We start from the raw sequence: 14,713 nt of genomic DNA, 5'->3' as shown, positions 1-14,713 counted from the left end.
CTGCTAAACTAAGTCAAGAGGCAACAGGTGGCGTGAGAAAAGGGGAGAGAGTAGAGGGCTTGTACGAGTTGATGGTTGAACGTCAAGGAATTGGAGTAGTTAGCGTGCCAAGGCCCTTTAGGCTTCGCGCCTCCGGGCGAAATAAATTCCATCCATCCATCCATTTCCTTCCCCAAGCATCATCAACACAGTCCTACAGATATCGCTTCTCTGACCTGGCAACTTGTGACGAATGTTAGACCCACCTGTGCCTGTCTGGTAGCTCCCAGGATGCACGCTGCGCCAAATGGATATACTGCTAATGAGGTTCTTATCCTGATGAACGCGATTTTCGCCCGCAAGACAGACCTACATAACGAACCCCCCTCCCACTCCCCCGAGCAGCACGACTTCTTCCTCGCGTCCGAGCACCCATCCGAATATGGGGAGTCCTTTGCCTTTCAGACCTCCTCCACCCAAGCCGAAAGCATTCAGGATGACCAAAACCGCTACTCTGCCCGCACAATCGCCCTCCGCGTCTCCAACCACCTCGGCTTCGCCTCGGCATGGGAGACAACCATCATCCCCTGGCTCCCGACCTCCTCCACCGGCACTGCACCTACGACTATGCCGTGGACGTGCACAACTTTCCCGAGCTGTCGAGCGAGGCCGTGCCGCGAGTGATATACGCCACCCTTTCCGATACCGACACTACAGCCCTCGAACAAAACAATCAGCTCCGAGTTCGGGCATGTTGCGCCGAACCAGTTGAACCCTGTATACGTAAACTTTCGCAAGGGAGGGCTGCGTAAGTCAATATAGTGGGACAGACACGATTTGGGATCTAGGGACGCGTTTGACCATACGGGCAAGAAGAGGAATTGGAGATCGTGCGGGGATAAGGGAGGTGCAGGTTTCTTAAACTTTGCCGATCCCACCGGATAGCGCCTTATATGTACCCTTCCCGCCTTCAGCAACGTCATGGCGGTTGCGGGAGTAATAGTCACCTGAAAGTTAACCAGTGAGTCGCTCAGTGAAGAGGATTTTTCTGACTGTCGGAGGCGCCGCCGCGACTTTTTGGTACGGCGAGTCGAGGAGCAAGCCTTCCTTCAACGCTAAATCTTCATATATCCACTGCCGCCCAGAGCCTGGTCAGCATTCACGCACCCACATCGAAAAGATGCATCAAGGTATCACTGACCGCGACGACCTTGAATCCAGGACCTGCAATACGGCCCTCCACGGCGTGGAACCACTGAAGTCTCCAGAAACGAGCTTTCTTGGGCTGAGCCCGCCTCTTGGGCTCCATGATGTAGAAATCAGCGGCGGCAACAAGCCCCCTCCAGATCCCTACAACCGTCGAAGCATGTGTGACCGTCCGCACCTTCGCGCGCTCGCGTGCGTCGAGAACGAAGCGCATCTGTAGTGAATTCCGCACGTAGCTAGTAAGGAACACTTGGATCGCCTGAGTCGCTGTATCGCGCTGTATGTGAAAATCTCCCCAAACGCGGGCGGAGTCGATCTTGGCCAAACGACAGAAGCTGCGTAACCAGTTCAGCGGACGAAAGGTTACTCGCTTCAAAGAAAGAAGGCTTGCTTACCCTTCCCAGAGCTTCCATATCCGATCCCTCTGACACCTTGTGGACTCTTCGACAAGAGGACCGTCCTGTTTCCCTACTTGGCCAACAGAATCCTCGAAAAGCTTCTGCAGAGCCCGCTCTTGCTCAGCGGGCTGAGCGGACATCTGATCGAGCCAGCCACATCTAGCAAGGTAGCCGGCCATGGCTTAGATGTTTGTGGGAGGCAACAATGGGTGGATGAGGGGCGCTAGGGCCTTGTTGTGACCTTAAAATGACCGGCGAAGAAATCACGAGATGAGAATAAGGGGAATAAGCGTCTAAAGAGCTAACGAGCAAAAAAAGGAGATAGAGAAAGAGCAAGTTCAATGGAAGGGGGAAACGGGAAAGGGAAGAAGAGAGGGCAGGGGGAAGGGGAGGGAAGGGGAGGAGGGCCTAAGAGGCGCTTCCATGAATTGCAGTCTGATGATTTCGCACTCCCGGATGCCGGCTCCCTCTTCGTCCGTGGCCCACGGTAGGGGTGGAAAGGAAGAAATCCGGCCATAATGTGGGATTGCTCGGGGAAGAGAGTCAGACAGGGGAAGCGTCCGAGAAGACCGGCGTTCCTCGCCGTCTCTCAGGTAACTGTGTCCGAGAAAGGCGGCGGCACCGGCTCCGTTTTTCGAGCTTTCGGGGGCCGGGACGGGTCGAAAACCTGTTGCGCCTCGCACCTGTCGCCCAAAAAAAAAAAAAAAGAAGAGGGTTAGGGCTCAAAAAGCGCAGAAAGGCCCCACAAAAAGCCCCACTTATGTGCCAACACGACCCTGAGTTCTCTTACCAGGTATGGTCGTATGTGATAGAGGTTTGAAACTATTTTTATGTACCATAAAATTGGAAAGAATCAGTACACATGAGTATAGCAGGCGGCAGTGGGTCTCCTTGTGCAGGCACGTGGCGTTGCTTCCGCAACCTCAGTTTGCATTGTTTCGGCTCGTGTGCTGTTCACCCCCGCACGTTGAGGCTGCACAGCTTCATGCAAGGTCTTCCTTTCCCTCCTTCTCCTTGTTTGGCAAGTATATCACATCCTCGTCTCCACTTGGCCGTTGCTCCCTTGCACTACATAGGCAAGCTCCTATTCTCCACTGAGCTTTCCATTTCTCTGCCTGGACAAGTGTAGGCCGAGCCCTCTCTACGGGTGTGGATTCGGTGAGATGAAGCGGCTTTTCCGGGTCGGCACAAGTCACCCTGAGGCAAGCACCTCGGCCTTGAAGATATCGGCCGAGACTCCCGCCTCGGGCATAACCTTTGTCGATAACTCACGCGGCGCCTCAGCTGCGACGGTCGAATTGTCGGCTGCACTTGACAAGGCCCTCGATCAAGTCGACCTTAGTGGTGAGTAGTTGCCTGGCGTATGGTCGCCTTGACAGTTGAGCTCGACCTCAGGCTTCAGCTGACGAGTCTGCTGCCAGAAGGCGACCTAGACGTGCAGCTCCGTGATATCCTTCTTCGGCTTGACCGGGAGGCTTCCAAATACGCAAACTCAAGGGTAGACGAACATATTTGCACCAAATGGACATAGTACGAGGTGCCACTGCCACCACCCGTGCCGAGGCTGACGCATGTGAGCCTATATGTAGCTCCCAGGCCACAGCCCACGTCGTTTCGGCTGCCTGGAGATGTGCGCTGGGCGCATACGATGTCGATGCCGCAGCAGGGCTGCCAAACTCCTCGTACTGCAACTTTGAGCACGACCACATCGTATCTCCGTCTATCGGAGGCAGCACCAAAGCGCTCCTCTCAACCATCGTAACGCCGGCTGCAGACACGAATGACAATCTCCTACCCGCCCTCGTCATTGCGGTCCGGGGGAGCGCCAGCAAGGTCGACCACATGGTGAATGCGAATTCAAGGCCACGAACTGCTTTTGACTGCAATGTACGTACCCAGCCTTCTGACGGCCCGTTCGCCGCAGTATGGTCAGCCAGCGCTAATGGCTCAAGGGGCGGAGCATTAATGCTCATAGCGGCTTTGTAAATAGCGCGGAAGCGCTAGAGCACGCTGTTTCCGAGAGAATACGCCTTTATGTTCAGAGCCGTCGGTCCAACATCCACATCATCTTCACTGGGCACTCGGCAGGCGGCGCGGTCGCGAGCCTGCTCTTTCTCCGCCGTGTTGTGAATTCGGACAGTGGTAAGAAGGTGCCTGACGTACTCGAATATCGATCTCATCCAATGCTGACATGCCCATACCTGTAGCCTCTAACGCGAGGTTGTCGTGCATCACATTCGGCGCTCCACCAGTCGTGACCCAGGCCCTGAACGTGGAAGGACTTGCACCGCGCCGGCCCCTGGGCCTCTACCTCAACATCATCAACGAGTTTGATGTTGTCAGCCGGGCAGATAAACCCTACATCCTGTGTCTGGTCAACCTTATCCGCTCTTTGTACGGGCAGCCCGCAATTCTCGACGACGGAGTTGAGCTTACCAGAGACATGGACCCCCCAGGCTCAAGGACCTCTCAACAAGCTGCTGGTCCAGAAAACGTCTGGCCCGTCCCGCCGGCTATGTATCACCATGTTGGTAGTCGCGTGCTCCTTCTGACACGGCTGGATGATGATGGCCGGATCTGTTTGAAGGCATATGAGATGACTGAAGAGACATTCCAGCAGCTTCTGTTCTGTCGGGTTGAGGTACATCGCCGCGCATGCTACTCGGATCGGATACGGCGGCTCGAGGAAGGGGAACTGAGCGCCTAGGAAGTGTATTAGACCTCGGATCCATCCCTTTCAAGACACTCCCCATTGTGGGTATCATTACCTCGGCATCACTGTTGACGCTGCAAACTCCACGTGTTACCTGTGTCGATGCTGGTCCCAATTCGGCGTTCTTGGTCCACTTGGCGCTCGACGCAGAGAGAGATTGGAGGTGCTGATGGGGTAAGGCACATGTTTGACGTGCTACCGAAAGCAATTCATCAGGAACGGCTAAACCACACTACAAGCTTACAAAGACGGCGGCAGATTGGCACTGGTCCCACGCCACGGAGCTGCATTTGAAGCAATCGAAAAGGCTCTCATGACTGCCTTGGCTCCGCGTACCTACCCCAGGTACGATTGCCAGCGGCCAGCAGCTGTTGATGTTCACGCTCGTCAGCACCCACCACCGCCACCACCTCCTCCTCCTCCTCCTCCTCCGCAACCTCCTCCTCCGCAACCTCCTCCTCCCCCTCCTCCTCTACAGCCACCTCCGCCGCAGCCACCCCCAGATCCTCCCGCATCCCCTCCGCACGAGGCGCTGCCACACCCGCTCCCACAACTCGACCCACAGCCAACCGCACAAGCCGGCCCCTCGACGCCCGGAACATCCGGCCCGAGATCAGCCGCCGTAAAGCCCGCGTCCGCAAGCGGCCCGGCGTTGTTCGCGTCCATGGGCGTCGCGGCGGCGGCGTCCGGCATCACCCCGGCCGCGTGGCCGCCACCGAACCCGGCAAACCCAAGCGAGCGATCGCGCGACGACATCAGACTCGCAAACCGGCCCCTGCCGGTCCCGCGCACCACGTCCGGCAGCCGCACGCGACCGTCGCGCAGCTCCTCGTACGCAGCGATCTGCTCGGCGCGTGGGCGCAAAGCCCACTCGGCCAGGAAGTAGTGGCTGTAGGTGCCGGCCTCGAAGTAATGGCTGAAGGGCTGGGCGCGGTGGATGCCGCCGAGCTTTACGCGCGCGAGGGAAGGGTAAGCGGAGAGGAGGTTGCTGGCGGTCCCGCCCTTGGTTGGGTTGGAGGGGTTGGGGTTAGAGTTGTGTAGCCAGGCGGTGGTGCGCGCGAAGCGCGGGGTCCGCGCCATGGCGACAGCGGCGCGCGAGAGGACGTTGTTGGCGGTGAGCACCGTCAGGCGGTTGCGCATCCACGTCTGGGGTGTGGCGCCTGGGCCCGCCGCGGCGAGGGAGGCGTCGACTGCGGCAGGGCCGTACAGGTGCCGCTCGCGCGTCAGGTGCAGGGCGGCGACGGACCAGGCGTCGAAGGGGAAGGCCCAGACGTGCTTGGCCAGGTTGCAGGCTCCGCAGCGCGTCGGGTAGCGGCCGTAGGCCTCGGTGCAGTCCCAAGGGAAGAGGTCTTGGTACTTGTACAGCGGCCCGCCGAAGGCGCCCCAGTCGTACCAGTACTCCTGCTGCGTGTCGATCATGTCGGCCTCGTCGTGGCGCCCAAAGTGGAAGCGCAGGAGGTACTCCTCGGTCAACCCGCTTGGGACATCGTACTTGGTCGCGACGCCGCGCTGCAGGTAGCCCTCGTCGGGGCAAACGAAACTCATGACGTATAGAGGGGAGGGCATGTCTGGTTTTGGTGTGCTTGTGCTGCCGACAAGAGGTCCGAATAGCTCAAAGTCGATCAGGGCGTTACAGAAGCTCTGGCAGTTGTTGGTCGTGGCACTCCAGGTCAACTTCGTGTTGGGGGTCAGGAGCCGCTCCGCAATGCTCTCCAGGTATATCATGACCCTCGAGTGTATCACGGCCTTCAGCTTTCCCAACACGTGGTCCAGACTCTCCGAGATGAGTTTTTGCTGCTCGGCGACTGGCAGACCCGGGTCGTCGAATGGCTTCAGGCTTGCCGCTAGAAGATCATTGATGATGTCCAATTCCTCCCCGTGGGGTAGCATCCCGGTGAAAGGGGCGCCGACGACCTGCTTCATGACGGCTTTGTAACGTTTCTGGGATATCGGAAGTCGATCTTGTTGCCAAATCTCCCGCGCCGCGGTTCCCCCTACGGCAAGGCTGCGGTTGCGAGGTGTGAACAGCATTAGCCGACCCTGGAAGACGGGCGGTTCCCGCATGGTTACCAAGGCGCCGCCTTTGGTGCTAGAATAATTGTGAGCTACCGAAAAGGGAACCCGGGTGCTTGTCGTGGAAACTCACTGGGCCACTCCGTTCTCGATCACCAATGGGCCAACCCTCAGCGCCATGTGCACATTCCCGAATGGGTACTTGGACGTGAACCTCCTGAAGAACAAGGGGATATCTTCATCAGCTGTTGCTTCGGTAACAACGCTCGTGGAGCTTGAAGCGGCAACTCGGGTCGCAGAATCATGGAGGCTGCTCTCTGTCTTGGTCTCAAGTCGCTTCGATTTTGGTTTCAAAGCCATGTTGGGAGCTGAGCCCTCGCCTGTGCTGGCCGTGCTCTTTCCGGGAGTAGCATCGGATAAAGATACCATGGAGGGCGACTTGAATGGTTTCTTGGTGCTCACGACGGATTGCAGCCCGTTGTACTTGGCCAGGGCGACAGTCTCACCAAGCTTAAGAAGGCTGCATTGAACGGTTCCGGCCCCACCGACATCGAAATGCTTTGCGTCCTTGGCTAGCGGAAAGAGGGACAATGCCTTGCCTGAACCATCAAAATGAGGGACGTCCTTGCAGCGGCAAATAGCCCGGCTTATTGGCGGTGTGATGGCTTCGGCGAGGACGCAGTGCTTGTAGGATTTGGTGAAAGACGTGTCGCCGTAGTGGACCGAGCGGTAGCAGTCCTCACAAACGACGGCTTGGCCGGGTAGTCCAGCACATGCGGCCGACGGGACGAACATGCTTCCCCGTATGACGCTGTTGCAGTCAGGATGACTGCAGCGCAGAGGCTCGAGGCGTGGAATCCAAGACCCGTCAAACTTGGACAGGGCCACTAGAAAAACAAGGCATCAATACCTAAGCATGAACCACTAAAGCAGACAAGCCGTCCGTACGTTGAGGTATTGCGGGCCGCTTCCAGAAGCCAAGCTTGTCCAGCGGCGGCCGGTGTTCGATCAGCTTTTCAATGTCGAGAAATCCTACCGACATGGTCAGTTGGATGCACGGCTCTTCAGGGGTGGGTAAGGTTCGGTCAGGTAAAGTATGTAGGTATATGCCGACCTGTGGCTTGCAGCAACATCCATGCCCGTTGTTGAAGGCCTCTGAGTCTCGGGAGATCTGGACAAGATTAGAACAATGGAACCTAGGAGGCTGCACACGTCTTCCCTGGCCAGGGAATGGGCCGGCCTTTACCATCAATGGCACGCCGGACCTTGGCTCTAAGCCTGGAGCTGGCGTGGTCGGTCTGACAATCTCTGAGAACCTCTTTGAGTGCCTCGGCGTACTTGGCGGTCGACGCTACGTATGCATTCTTCTGACGCAGCTCCATCTCCTTTTTCTTTATTTTTTCTGGCACGGCCTTTCAGCGACCTATCTTCAAAAAGGAAGAAAGCTTTTAGGAAACATGAAGCGGCGCCTCACCATATCGAATAGCGAATGCTCGCGATTCTTCGGTGACCTGATCGAGGAATGTATCGAAGCCGTGAATGAAGATGTCATCCTCGTCGTCCACCTTCACGTCAGAGAACTCGGGCTTCTGCCAAGTGTTCAACGTGCGGACGATGTTCTCGAGTTCTCCTCGAACACCCTCCCAATAGAGCGTTTCCAGTTCACGGAGCAGGACCTTCTTTCCCAGCCCAAGCGACGTCCAGGGTGCTTCAGTCGCAGGGGTAATGCTCGACTGCGAGGAGGGTAGAAACGCTACGCGTATGTTCTTCAACCGAGACATGGCTGTCGTTCTAGGAGAGATATCACAAGGTCAGGTATGAGGCCCGCGGTTCGCAGATCTTTGTGGGCTGCTTGTCTTCTTTGCACCCCGCGCTCGGATGGCCACCGCATGAGATCAATGACCACAACATAAAATAACCCGGACCCCTTTCTTGTGAGCGAGTCTTGCCTCGTAGGCGATGGTAGTCGAGAACCATGTCAGCCCTGGAACATTGGGGAGTGGTCTGGGTTCAAGTGCACTGCCACCGCCCCGTTGCAATGCCTTATCTGCTGCGCCACTGCAGGTGCGACACCGCCGTTTGCTGACGCCTTCCCACAGCCTTGCGGGCACCAACCTACCTGAGGGGACACCGAGGAGTCAGGAAGGGGGTAAGGTAAGGCAAGATACATTATCAGCTCTGGGGCTTTTCAGGCTCCCACATGACGCACAAATACCCAACGTACATCGACATCACTCTCTCCATTCCTTCCTTCTGCAGTGCGGCTCGCGCAGCAGTGCAGAGACACTAGTAGGGTTAAAGCCATAGCAACATGAAGCTCAGGGCTTCACCAGCGGATAAGTCATTGGTGATCATAGTATGGAGACAAAGCTGTTTACAGCGGCCAAGGCGGATTCCCGTCGGCCCATGCCGGGTGCATGTGTGAAGGGCACTCCGTAAGGCACTGCCCGCAGATCCACCATCTCATAGCCCTTGCCGAGAGCATACCCTTGCACTTGGAGCAAACGAGTGGGTGCCTTTCCATCCGGTCGAGCTCCCTTTCGTCCTTCGCCTCGAAGGCTCGCCTGCGTTCTGCAGGCGTCATCGAGGCGCACATTCGGCACAGGGTCTTGGTGTCCGGTGCCGACACGCCTGCTGTCAAGGCCATCTCGACGTCGGTCCGCTGCTCCTTGAGCCCACACGTCTCTTTGTGCTTCGCCAAGCGCTGGCCTTGCAGTCCCCACCAGCGGCAGTACGTGTCGTAGAAACACTTCGAGCACTGCGGTTGGCAATGCTTGAGATGCTGGGACGCTAGAGACGGTGCCATTGCTACTAGTGTTTGACAATGCTGCCAGACATTGGGTTAGTTCCAGTCGATACTTAGCTCTTCGTCGTACGTAAAGTATCTTGGGTACTTTATCCTACTGCCTTGGAACGGGCACTTACTGGACATGTTTGAATGCCGCAGAGCTCGCAGCTGCGTTTTGTGTTTCCCTGGCAGGAGAACCGTCGGAGGTCCTCTAGCTGACTTGGATTGGGGCCGCCAGCACCAAACAAACCGATCCGCAGCCTCTTGGAGGAACGGCTGGCGCTGATCAGATCTACGTAGTGGATGTCCGCCGAGACCTTGATGAGAAGCTCATACGGTAGTATTGGCATAAGCTTATGATCAGTGTCAGGCTCGTTCTCGGCGGGAAACTTTCCTGGGCGCTGATTTCGGTGCTGAAGGGATTTGCCGTCCCTTCTGTCTTTCCTCTTAGCGGCAAGTGCCTTGCGCGTGTATCGCAAAACGAACCGGCAGGCTGCCAAGGGCTGGTCCAAGATCCAGAGAACCGGTGTCAGGATCCAAAGAGCAAACCTGCCGAGGCCAGCCCAACGTGACGATCTGTTGTTGACTGTTGTGTCGTAGGTCGTGTAGCCGCTGTAATACGTGGACCCGTTGCGATGATGGCAGTCGTAAGCCTGTACCAAGCCGATGAGAATGTTGATAACCCCAGTCAGCATGTAGAGGACACTGCTCCGTCGCAACACTACTATTAATTATATGTCATAGGGGGAGGGCAGTCAAAACTCACCCCATGGAGACGGTAATGGCCCAAAGCTCGACCATGCTGTGACATAAGTTCTTCGGCCCCCCGTAGTTGCTGAATGTAGTCTCGTTGGCAGCGAGGAAAAAGTTGCGGCCGTCCGTCCCGTTGCCCCAGTCGGTCGCGTAGTCGCAACTGCTGTAAGTCCGCGGGAGGAACTGCGCTTGCTTGACGGCACTGACGAGAAGGGAGCTGGCGATCATGGAATCAACGACTCCGAGAAGCAAGCAGAGCCACGAGTAGCACGCCATACACCCCATGAACATGACGAAGTTCCATGCGAACGCAAATATTCCCTATGCTTATCTGTTAGAGAACCACGCAGCTCCCGTGTCAGTTTCTCCGGGCTTACCCAAGTCGCGTACATCTGCAGGCCCGACAAGAACATCCGCCCGCCTGGAATCACATCGTAGATTCCAAGGGCGTCCAAGTCTTTAACGGCGTCATATACGCCACGGCCGCTGAAGCCAATCATGCCCATGGGTAAGTGGCACGCGAAGCGTACGACACACGACCATCCTCCAGACATAACTTTGTTCGATGACAAACTCCTTTTCCAGTTGAAGAGCCTTAGGTTGCTGTGCTCGAACGTCGTTACTCAAGAAGATGCAAGGTGAATAGAAGATCCGGAATGATGCCTGGTCGGCTGGAGGGGCGCCTGGAGATATGGTTGGCGACGCGCTTAGCCCGGGACCCGGGAAACGACGGAAAAGCTTAAAAGTTGAGATTTGACACTTTTGGGTGCTCAACGGAGCTAATCCCGTCACCCGACTTGATGACGGACGGTACGTAGCCTGGCAAAGGAAACGGTGTCTGCCTTGACAGGTCACATCAGCCAATCAGCGGCGGGTGAGGCTGTGTTTGGTGCAGAGCCGCACGCCCGACTACTGTGTAAAGTTCGTCGGCGTGACAATGCATCATGCTGCTGCCCCGCATCCTGGCCAGGGAGCTCATTCGCAAACCAACAGGAGAGAAAAGACCGGTAGCCCAACGCTTCTGTCCGCCACGTCCATGAATCCGTCAACCAACTGAGGAGACTAGACGTCTAGACCTCATCCAGTCCCGTCACCATGGCCCACCTTGTTCCATTCCACCTCAAGAACCTCCACGCCGCCAGCAAAGCCGAAGTGAACTCGTTGGTGCCTGGGAAGTACAGCTATCACAACGCAAAAACTGCGTTCAACCGGTATGAACGAACCGCTAAGACGGTCGAAGAAGAGCCAAAGATCCCGGACCCCAAGCTCTTCGCATCCTTCCACGTCCCGCCCACTCATTCAACCGCGCCAGATGAGTCGGGCCTCCCGACCGAGAGCGAATGCGCTGTCCACCTCGAGCTGCTCGAGGTCTTTTTCAGGTTACGCCAAGACGTCATTGACTCCAAGGCGCTCGACAAGACATTCGGCGTCGTGGAAGAGAAAAAGACCGTCTTCCGCAAGACGTACAGCCACCAGAAGCGGAAGTATTATCACAAGCCAGTGCAGCTCAGGGATGAGACACTGCCGTCCAAGAGGCGGAACAAGTGGTTGTATTTTCTCGGCATTGCCGTGGGCCGGTTCAAGGTCTGGGCGAGAAAGCTAGACGCCTTCTTGGAAGAGGCGCCCCGTGGCGATGGGCCCGACAAATGGGCAACGTTTAAGGCCGGAACAACATGGTCGAAGCTGCCCTTCCTGCCTCCTATTGGTATGTCCTCGGCCGAGGTTGCAACATGTGCGGTATCCACTGACCTCAACTACTGCCTGAAGATGTGCTCATGGTTTGGCACGCTTTCCTGCTAAATCCCCACGACTATGACAGAACCCAGAGCCGCTACCGCCTAACCCAGCTCCGTCGACTCCCCTTCCCGTGGAAAGCTGTGCACGACGCGATACACTCCCGAAACTGGACATACACCTTGCCCGCAGTCTCGGAGGAATGGACACGAACGCACGCCGGCCTGGAGCCCAACCTCTTTCGCTACCTCGAGTCCGTCGGCAGAGGCGGAGGAAGGCAAAGCTCCGTCGCCAGCAACAATCGTGTCTTGACCACCCTCGCCCGCTACGGCCAGCGCCGCGTCCACATCATCCTACTGGGCGACCTGCTCGATATGCAAGGCCAGCTCTCACCCCGCGACGCCGCCTTCCTCGCCGTCCTCCAGCAGACTGACGCGGATAAGCACGCCGACCAGCCGCTTGCCGACAACGTGCAGCGGCAGGCGGCATTCGTCGACAAGATGCACCTGCAGCTGTGGATCCGGAGCCCCGCCGCGGGCGGCACGCTGCGCCGCGCCGTCGACCGCTACGATAAGTTCCTGCGCCTGTTCGCCCTGTACCCGGGCAAAATGCTCGTGCCGACGCTTGACATCGACCTCGCTTGGCACACGCATCAGTGTTCTGCGCAGGCCTACGCCGAGTTGGTCAAGCGGCGGACCGGCGTCTTCGTCAACCACGATGACAAGCTGGGGTCCAAGGTGCTGCAAGGCGGGATGGAGGAGACCAGGGAACTGTTCTTTGTGCGCTTCGGCGAAGAGTACGAGCGGTGTCTGTGTTGGGACTGCGAGGCGACCTTGTCCGCTATCGAGGAGGCGGACGATGACGAGGGTGGGACCACCGAGGGGGTGGAAGACGGCCGTCTGGTCGAGAAGGTGAGGAGCGAGGTGGAGTATCACCGTTGTGTGGAGATTTGCAGGCGGAACGGCAAACCTCTGCCCCTGCTGCCAGCATCGTCCGCCTAACGCCCTCGGGACGGCCACGCTTGCGGAGGGCGAAGGTCGAGGTGTCCTGAGTGGTAAGACCTCGGGCCCTAGCTTACCAATGGTACCAATGATAGGAAAAAGGGCACCTTCACAGGAGGCAAGGACAAAAACAAGCGTCAAAAAAACATAATTACAACACCGGGGATTCGCTGGTCGTCATCGACCCAGCTACTCGTCCGGTACCTTACAAGCTTGACTCAGGGGAGCGGACTGAATCCCGAGTTTTCACCGGCTATAATCATATATACCTAGGTATGTTTAGGTAATGAGTCCGTGTTAGAATTTGATAGTGGTAACCCTATAAGGATTCACGGGTCGCTGCCGGCGCTCTCGTCTCAGCCACCCATCCAGAGAGCTGGTATGAAACCGCTGTAACGGTATACATTCCTGCTATGTTCGTAGTGTCGTTCATGAGTATGTCGATAAAGTCGCTGCCACAACATTCACGCGAGATCCCTTCGGCCGGCGCTGCCGGGTTCCCAAATCAGTTCGTGTTGTCCTCAACTCAAGTGGAGTTTCAGTTACCGCCAATCACGCCACTGCATGAGGCTACCTATGCCTTGAGTACATTGCATCTCATGAGGTTAGAGAACCTCTCTAACTGGCTGTGGATTCTCAAGAGCCTGGTGCGTAAACACTCCAACGAACAAGCATCCGTCAACCCCGCCCGAACCTTGGGTTGGACGTGCGCTCCGAATTTTTCTTCTGCTAAGCGCCCAAAGGCAAGCGGCGCCAGCTCGCACAACGCAGACCGGAAACCTCGGGTCCAGCCGGGCGAACATCATGAGCACCTCTCGAGCGGACTTGCGATGCCGTGTTCTGCTCGAGGGACGGTTCTGACTGCCGGCGCCGCCTGCTCAAAACCTACCAGCAATTTTGTCCCCCGCACCATCGAGAATACAAGGAGTTGCACAAGTCCTACAAAAGCCGCGAGCGATATTACAACAGCCTTGAACCGAGGGATTGCGAGGGTGGCGCTAGGGCCGAGGTTGAGGCGAAGCTTGCCGCCAGCAAGGAGACGCTGCAGCTGAGGGACCAGGTCTACCGTCGGTTCTTCAACTTCGCTGCAAACAACCGCGGCCACGTCAAGTAGATTATGAAGCTTCAATCCGAGCTGCGCGACCAGGAGAGCAGGTTGGCTGCCTTGGACGCTGAAGCACTCCGGGCCGCAGGCCCCGCTACCCGCGCCGCAGCAAAACAGCACCCTGGTGTTCCGGTCGCTGCTTGATCCTGAAGTGCCATTGTCGACTCTGAGCCACCTTCCAGATGATTACCCCTACGTTGTTATGAAACGAGAGATGCAGGACATGGTGGCTCACATGGTTGAGAAGCTCTACTTGATTGCGCCGTCTCTTGAACTCGTCCTCGACGAGGTAAACCGTGCGGAACGAGAGCCAAACCGCCGATTTCGTCCTGCGCTTGCTCTTCCGAGAGCTGCTGGTCTACAAGGCCGACGCCTCTGAGCTCGCCAGAGCCTCCCGGCCGTCGACCATCAACCTCTTTCTTTGCAATTCTACCTCTGACTACCTCCAGGGCTATATCAATTTCTTCACGGTGCTTCTGGAGCGGCGGAGCGACACATTCCACCTGCTTCGCGATGCTGTTGCGACTCTCTTGTCGAATTGTACGGGCCTTCGCCGTCTCCGTCCTCGATGACCACCGTCTTGGGTGCTGAGATTTGCACAGACGACAGCCAACGAAGGATGGACATGAGAAGCTGGGATATCTTGTGGGGCTGTTCTCCAACATAGTAGACTGGTCGAATCTCAAGCTTTTCGCCATCAATATACGCAGGCCGTCGCGGCAGTCAAGACTCTGACGGCTTGCCTCCGGTATGGATCGGTCGACCCGGTCCCTGAGGACAGTACTCCGAACTGGTACTTTCCCAACGAGGGCGTTTCTCCAAGAGTGTCAACCTGCCGTGATGCAGGTATTCATCGCCGTCACGAAAGGTTTCCGCGAGCCCGGCACCCCTATTATCAAGATCGAGGCTAATTGCTGCGCACAACTCCAGACGAAGCCGATTCTTGACTACTTGCGTAAAGTCTTCAAAACCGGCGCCTTTCGAAAGCTCTGAGAAAACCCTATCTAACTACGCCGACTGCAC

General features: G+C 57.1%; 7 protein-coding genes across 7 annotated transcripts; 3 read left to right on the top strand and 4 right to left on the bottom strand.

Moving 5' to 3' along the window:
• Window positions 1-183: 183 nt before the first annotated feature.
• On the top strand, window positions 184-1,013 carry N657DRAFT_651771 (uncharacterized protein). Its single transcript, XM_062794230.1, has one exon. It carries the CDS (start codon window positions 271-273, stop codon window positions 661-663), a length of 393 nt encoding a protein of 130 aa, XP_062641750.1. The 5' UTR covers window positions 184-270; the 3' UTR covers window positions 664-1,013.
• Window positions 994-1,762, bottom strand: N657DRAFT_685587 (uncharacterized protein; the record flags this gene model as incomplete). The annotated part of the gene is made up of 3 exons (XM_062796788.1): window positions 994-1,113; window positions 1,181-1,520; window positions 1,581-1,762. 3 exons carry the CDS (start codon window positions 1,760-1,762, stop codon window positions 994-996), a joined length of 642 nt encoding a protein of 213 aa, XP_062641749.1.
• Window positions 1,763-2,560: 798 nt separating this feature from the next.
• N657DRAFT_651769 (alpha/beta-hydrolase) lies at window positions 2,561-4,340 on the top strand. The gene is made up of 5 exons (XM_062794229.1): window positions 2,561-2,927; window positions 3,005-3,113; window positions 3,173-3,470; window positions 3,536-3,725; window positions 3,791-4,340. The coding sequence occupies exons 1-5, from the start codon at window positions 2,747-2,749 to the stop codon at window positions 4,288-4,290; spliced, it is 1,278 nt and encodes a 425-aa protein (XP_062641748.1). The 5' UTR covers window positions 2,561-2,746; the 3' UTR covers window positions 4,291-4,340.
• Window positions 4,341-4,683: 343 nt separating this feature from the next.
• N657DRAFT_629161 (uncharacterized protein) lies at window positions 4,684-8,304 on the bottom strand (the record flags this gene model as incomplete). Its single annotated transcript, XM_062790864.1, has 6 exons — window positions 7,784-8,304; window positions 7,556-7,711; window positions 7,424-7,480; window positions 7,258-7,341; window positions 6,443-7,196; window positions 4,684-6,385 (listed from the first exon to the last, which is right to left on the bottom strand). Exons 1-6 carry the CDS (start codon window positions 8,088-8,090, stop codon window positions 4,684-4,686), a joined length of 3,060 nt encoding a protein of 1,019 aa, XP_062641747.1. The 5' UTR covers window positions 8,091-8,304.
• A 198-nt stretch (window positions 8,305-8,502) lies between these two features.
• N657DRAFT_606922 (uncharacterized protein) lies at window positions 8,503-10,651 on the bottom strand. Its single transcript, XM_062790233.1, has 4 exons — window positions 10,228-10,651; window positions 9,864-10,171; window positions 9,235-9,802; window positions 8,503-9,136 (listed from the first exon to the last, which is right to left on the bottom strand). Exons 1-4 carry the CDS (start codon window positions 10,402-10,404, stop codon window positions 8,684-8,686), a joined length of 1,506 nt encoding a protein of 501 aa, XP_062641746.1. The 5' UTR covers window positions 10,405-10,651; the 3' UTR covers window positions 8,503-8,683.
• Window positions 10,652-10,795: 144 nt separating this feature from the next.
• Window positions 10,796-13,056, top strand: N657DRAFT_651767 (uncharacterized protein). Its single transcript, XM_062794228.1, has 2 exons — window positions 10,796-11,555; window positions 11,618-13,056. Exons 1-2 carry the CDS (start codon window positions 10,946-10,948, stop codon window positions 12,583-12,585), a joined length of 1,578 nt encoding a protein of 525 aa, XP_062641745.1. The 5' UTR covers window positions 10,796-10,945; the 3' UTR covers window positions 12,586-13,056.
• A 382-nt stretch (window positions 13,057-13,438) lies between these two features.
• Window positions 13,439-14,713, bottom strand: N657DRAFT_719250 (uncharacterized protein). Its single transcript, XM_062797504.1, has one exon. The coding sequence runs from the start codon at window positions 14,386-14,388 to the stop codon at window positions 13,891-13,893; it is 498 nt and encodes a 165-aa protein (XP_062641744.1). The 5' UTR covers window positions 14,389-14,713; the 3' UTR covers window positions 13,439-13,890.

Source organism: Parathielavia appendiculata, assembly GCF_033297405.1.
Source record: "Parathielavia appendiculata strain CBS 731.68 unplaced genomic scaffold N657scaffold_77, whole genome shotgun sequence".
In the NCBI taxonomy this organism is placed as follows: Eukaryota; Fungi; Ascomycota; class Sordariomycetes; order Sordariales; family Chaetomiaceae; genus Parathielavia; species Parathielavia appendiculata.
The sequence above is the reverse complement of the archived record's forward strand: the minus strand, read 5'-3'. Positions and strand labels throughout refer to the sequence as shown.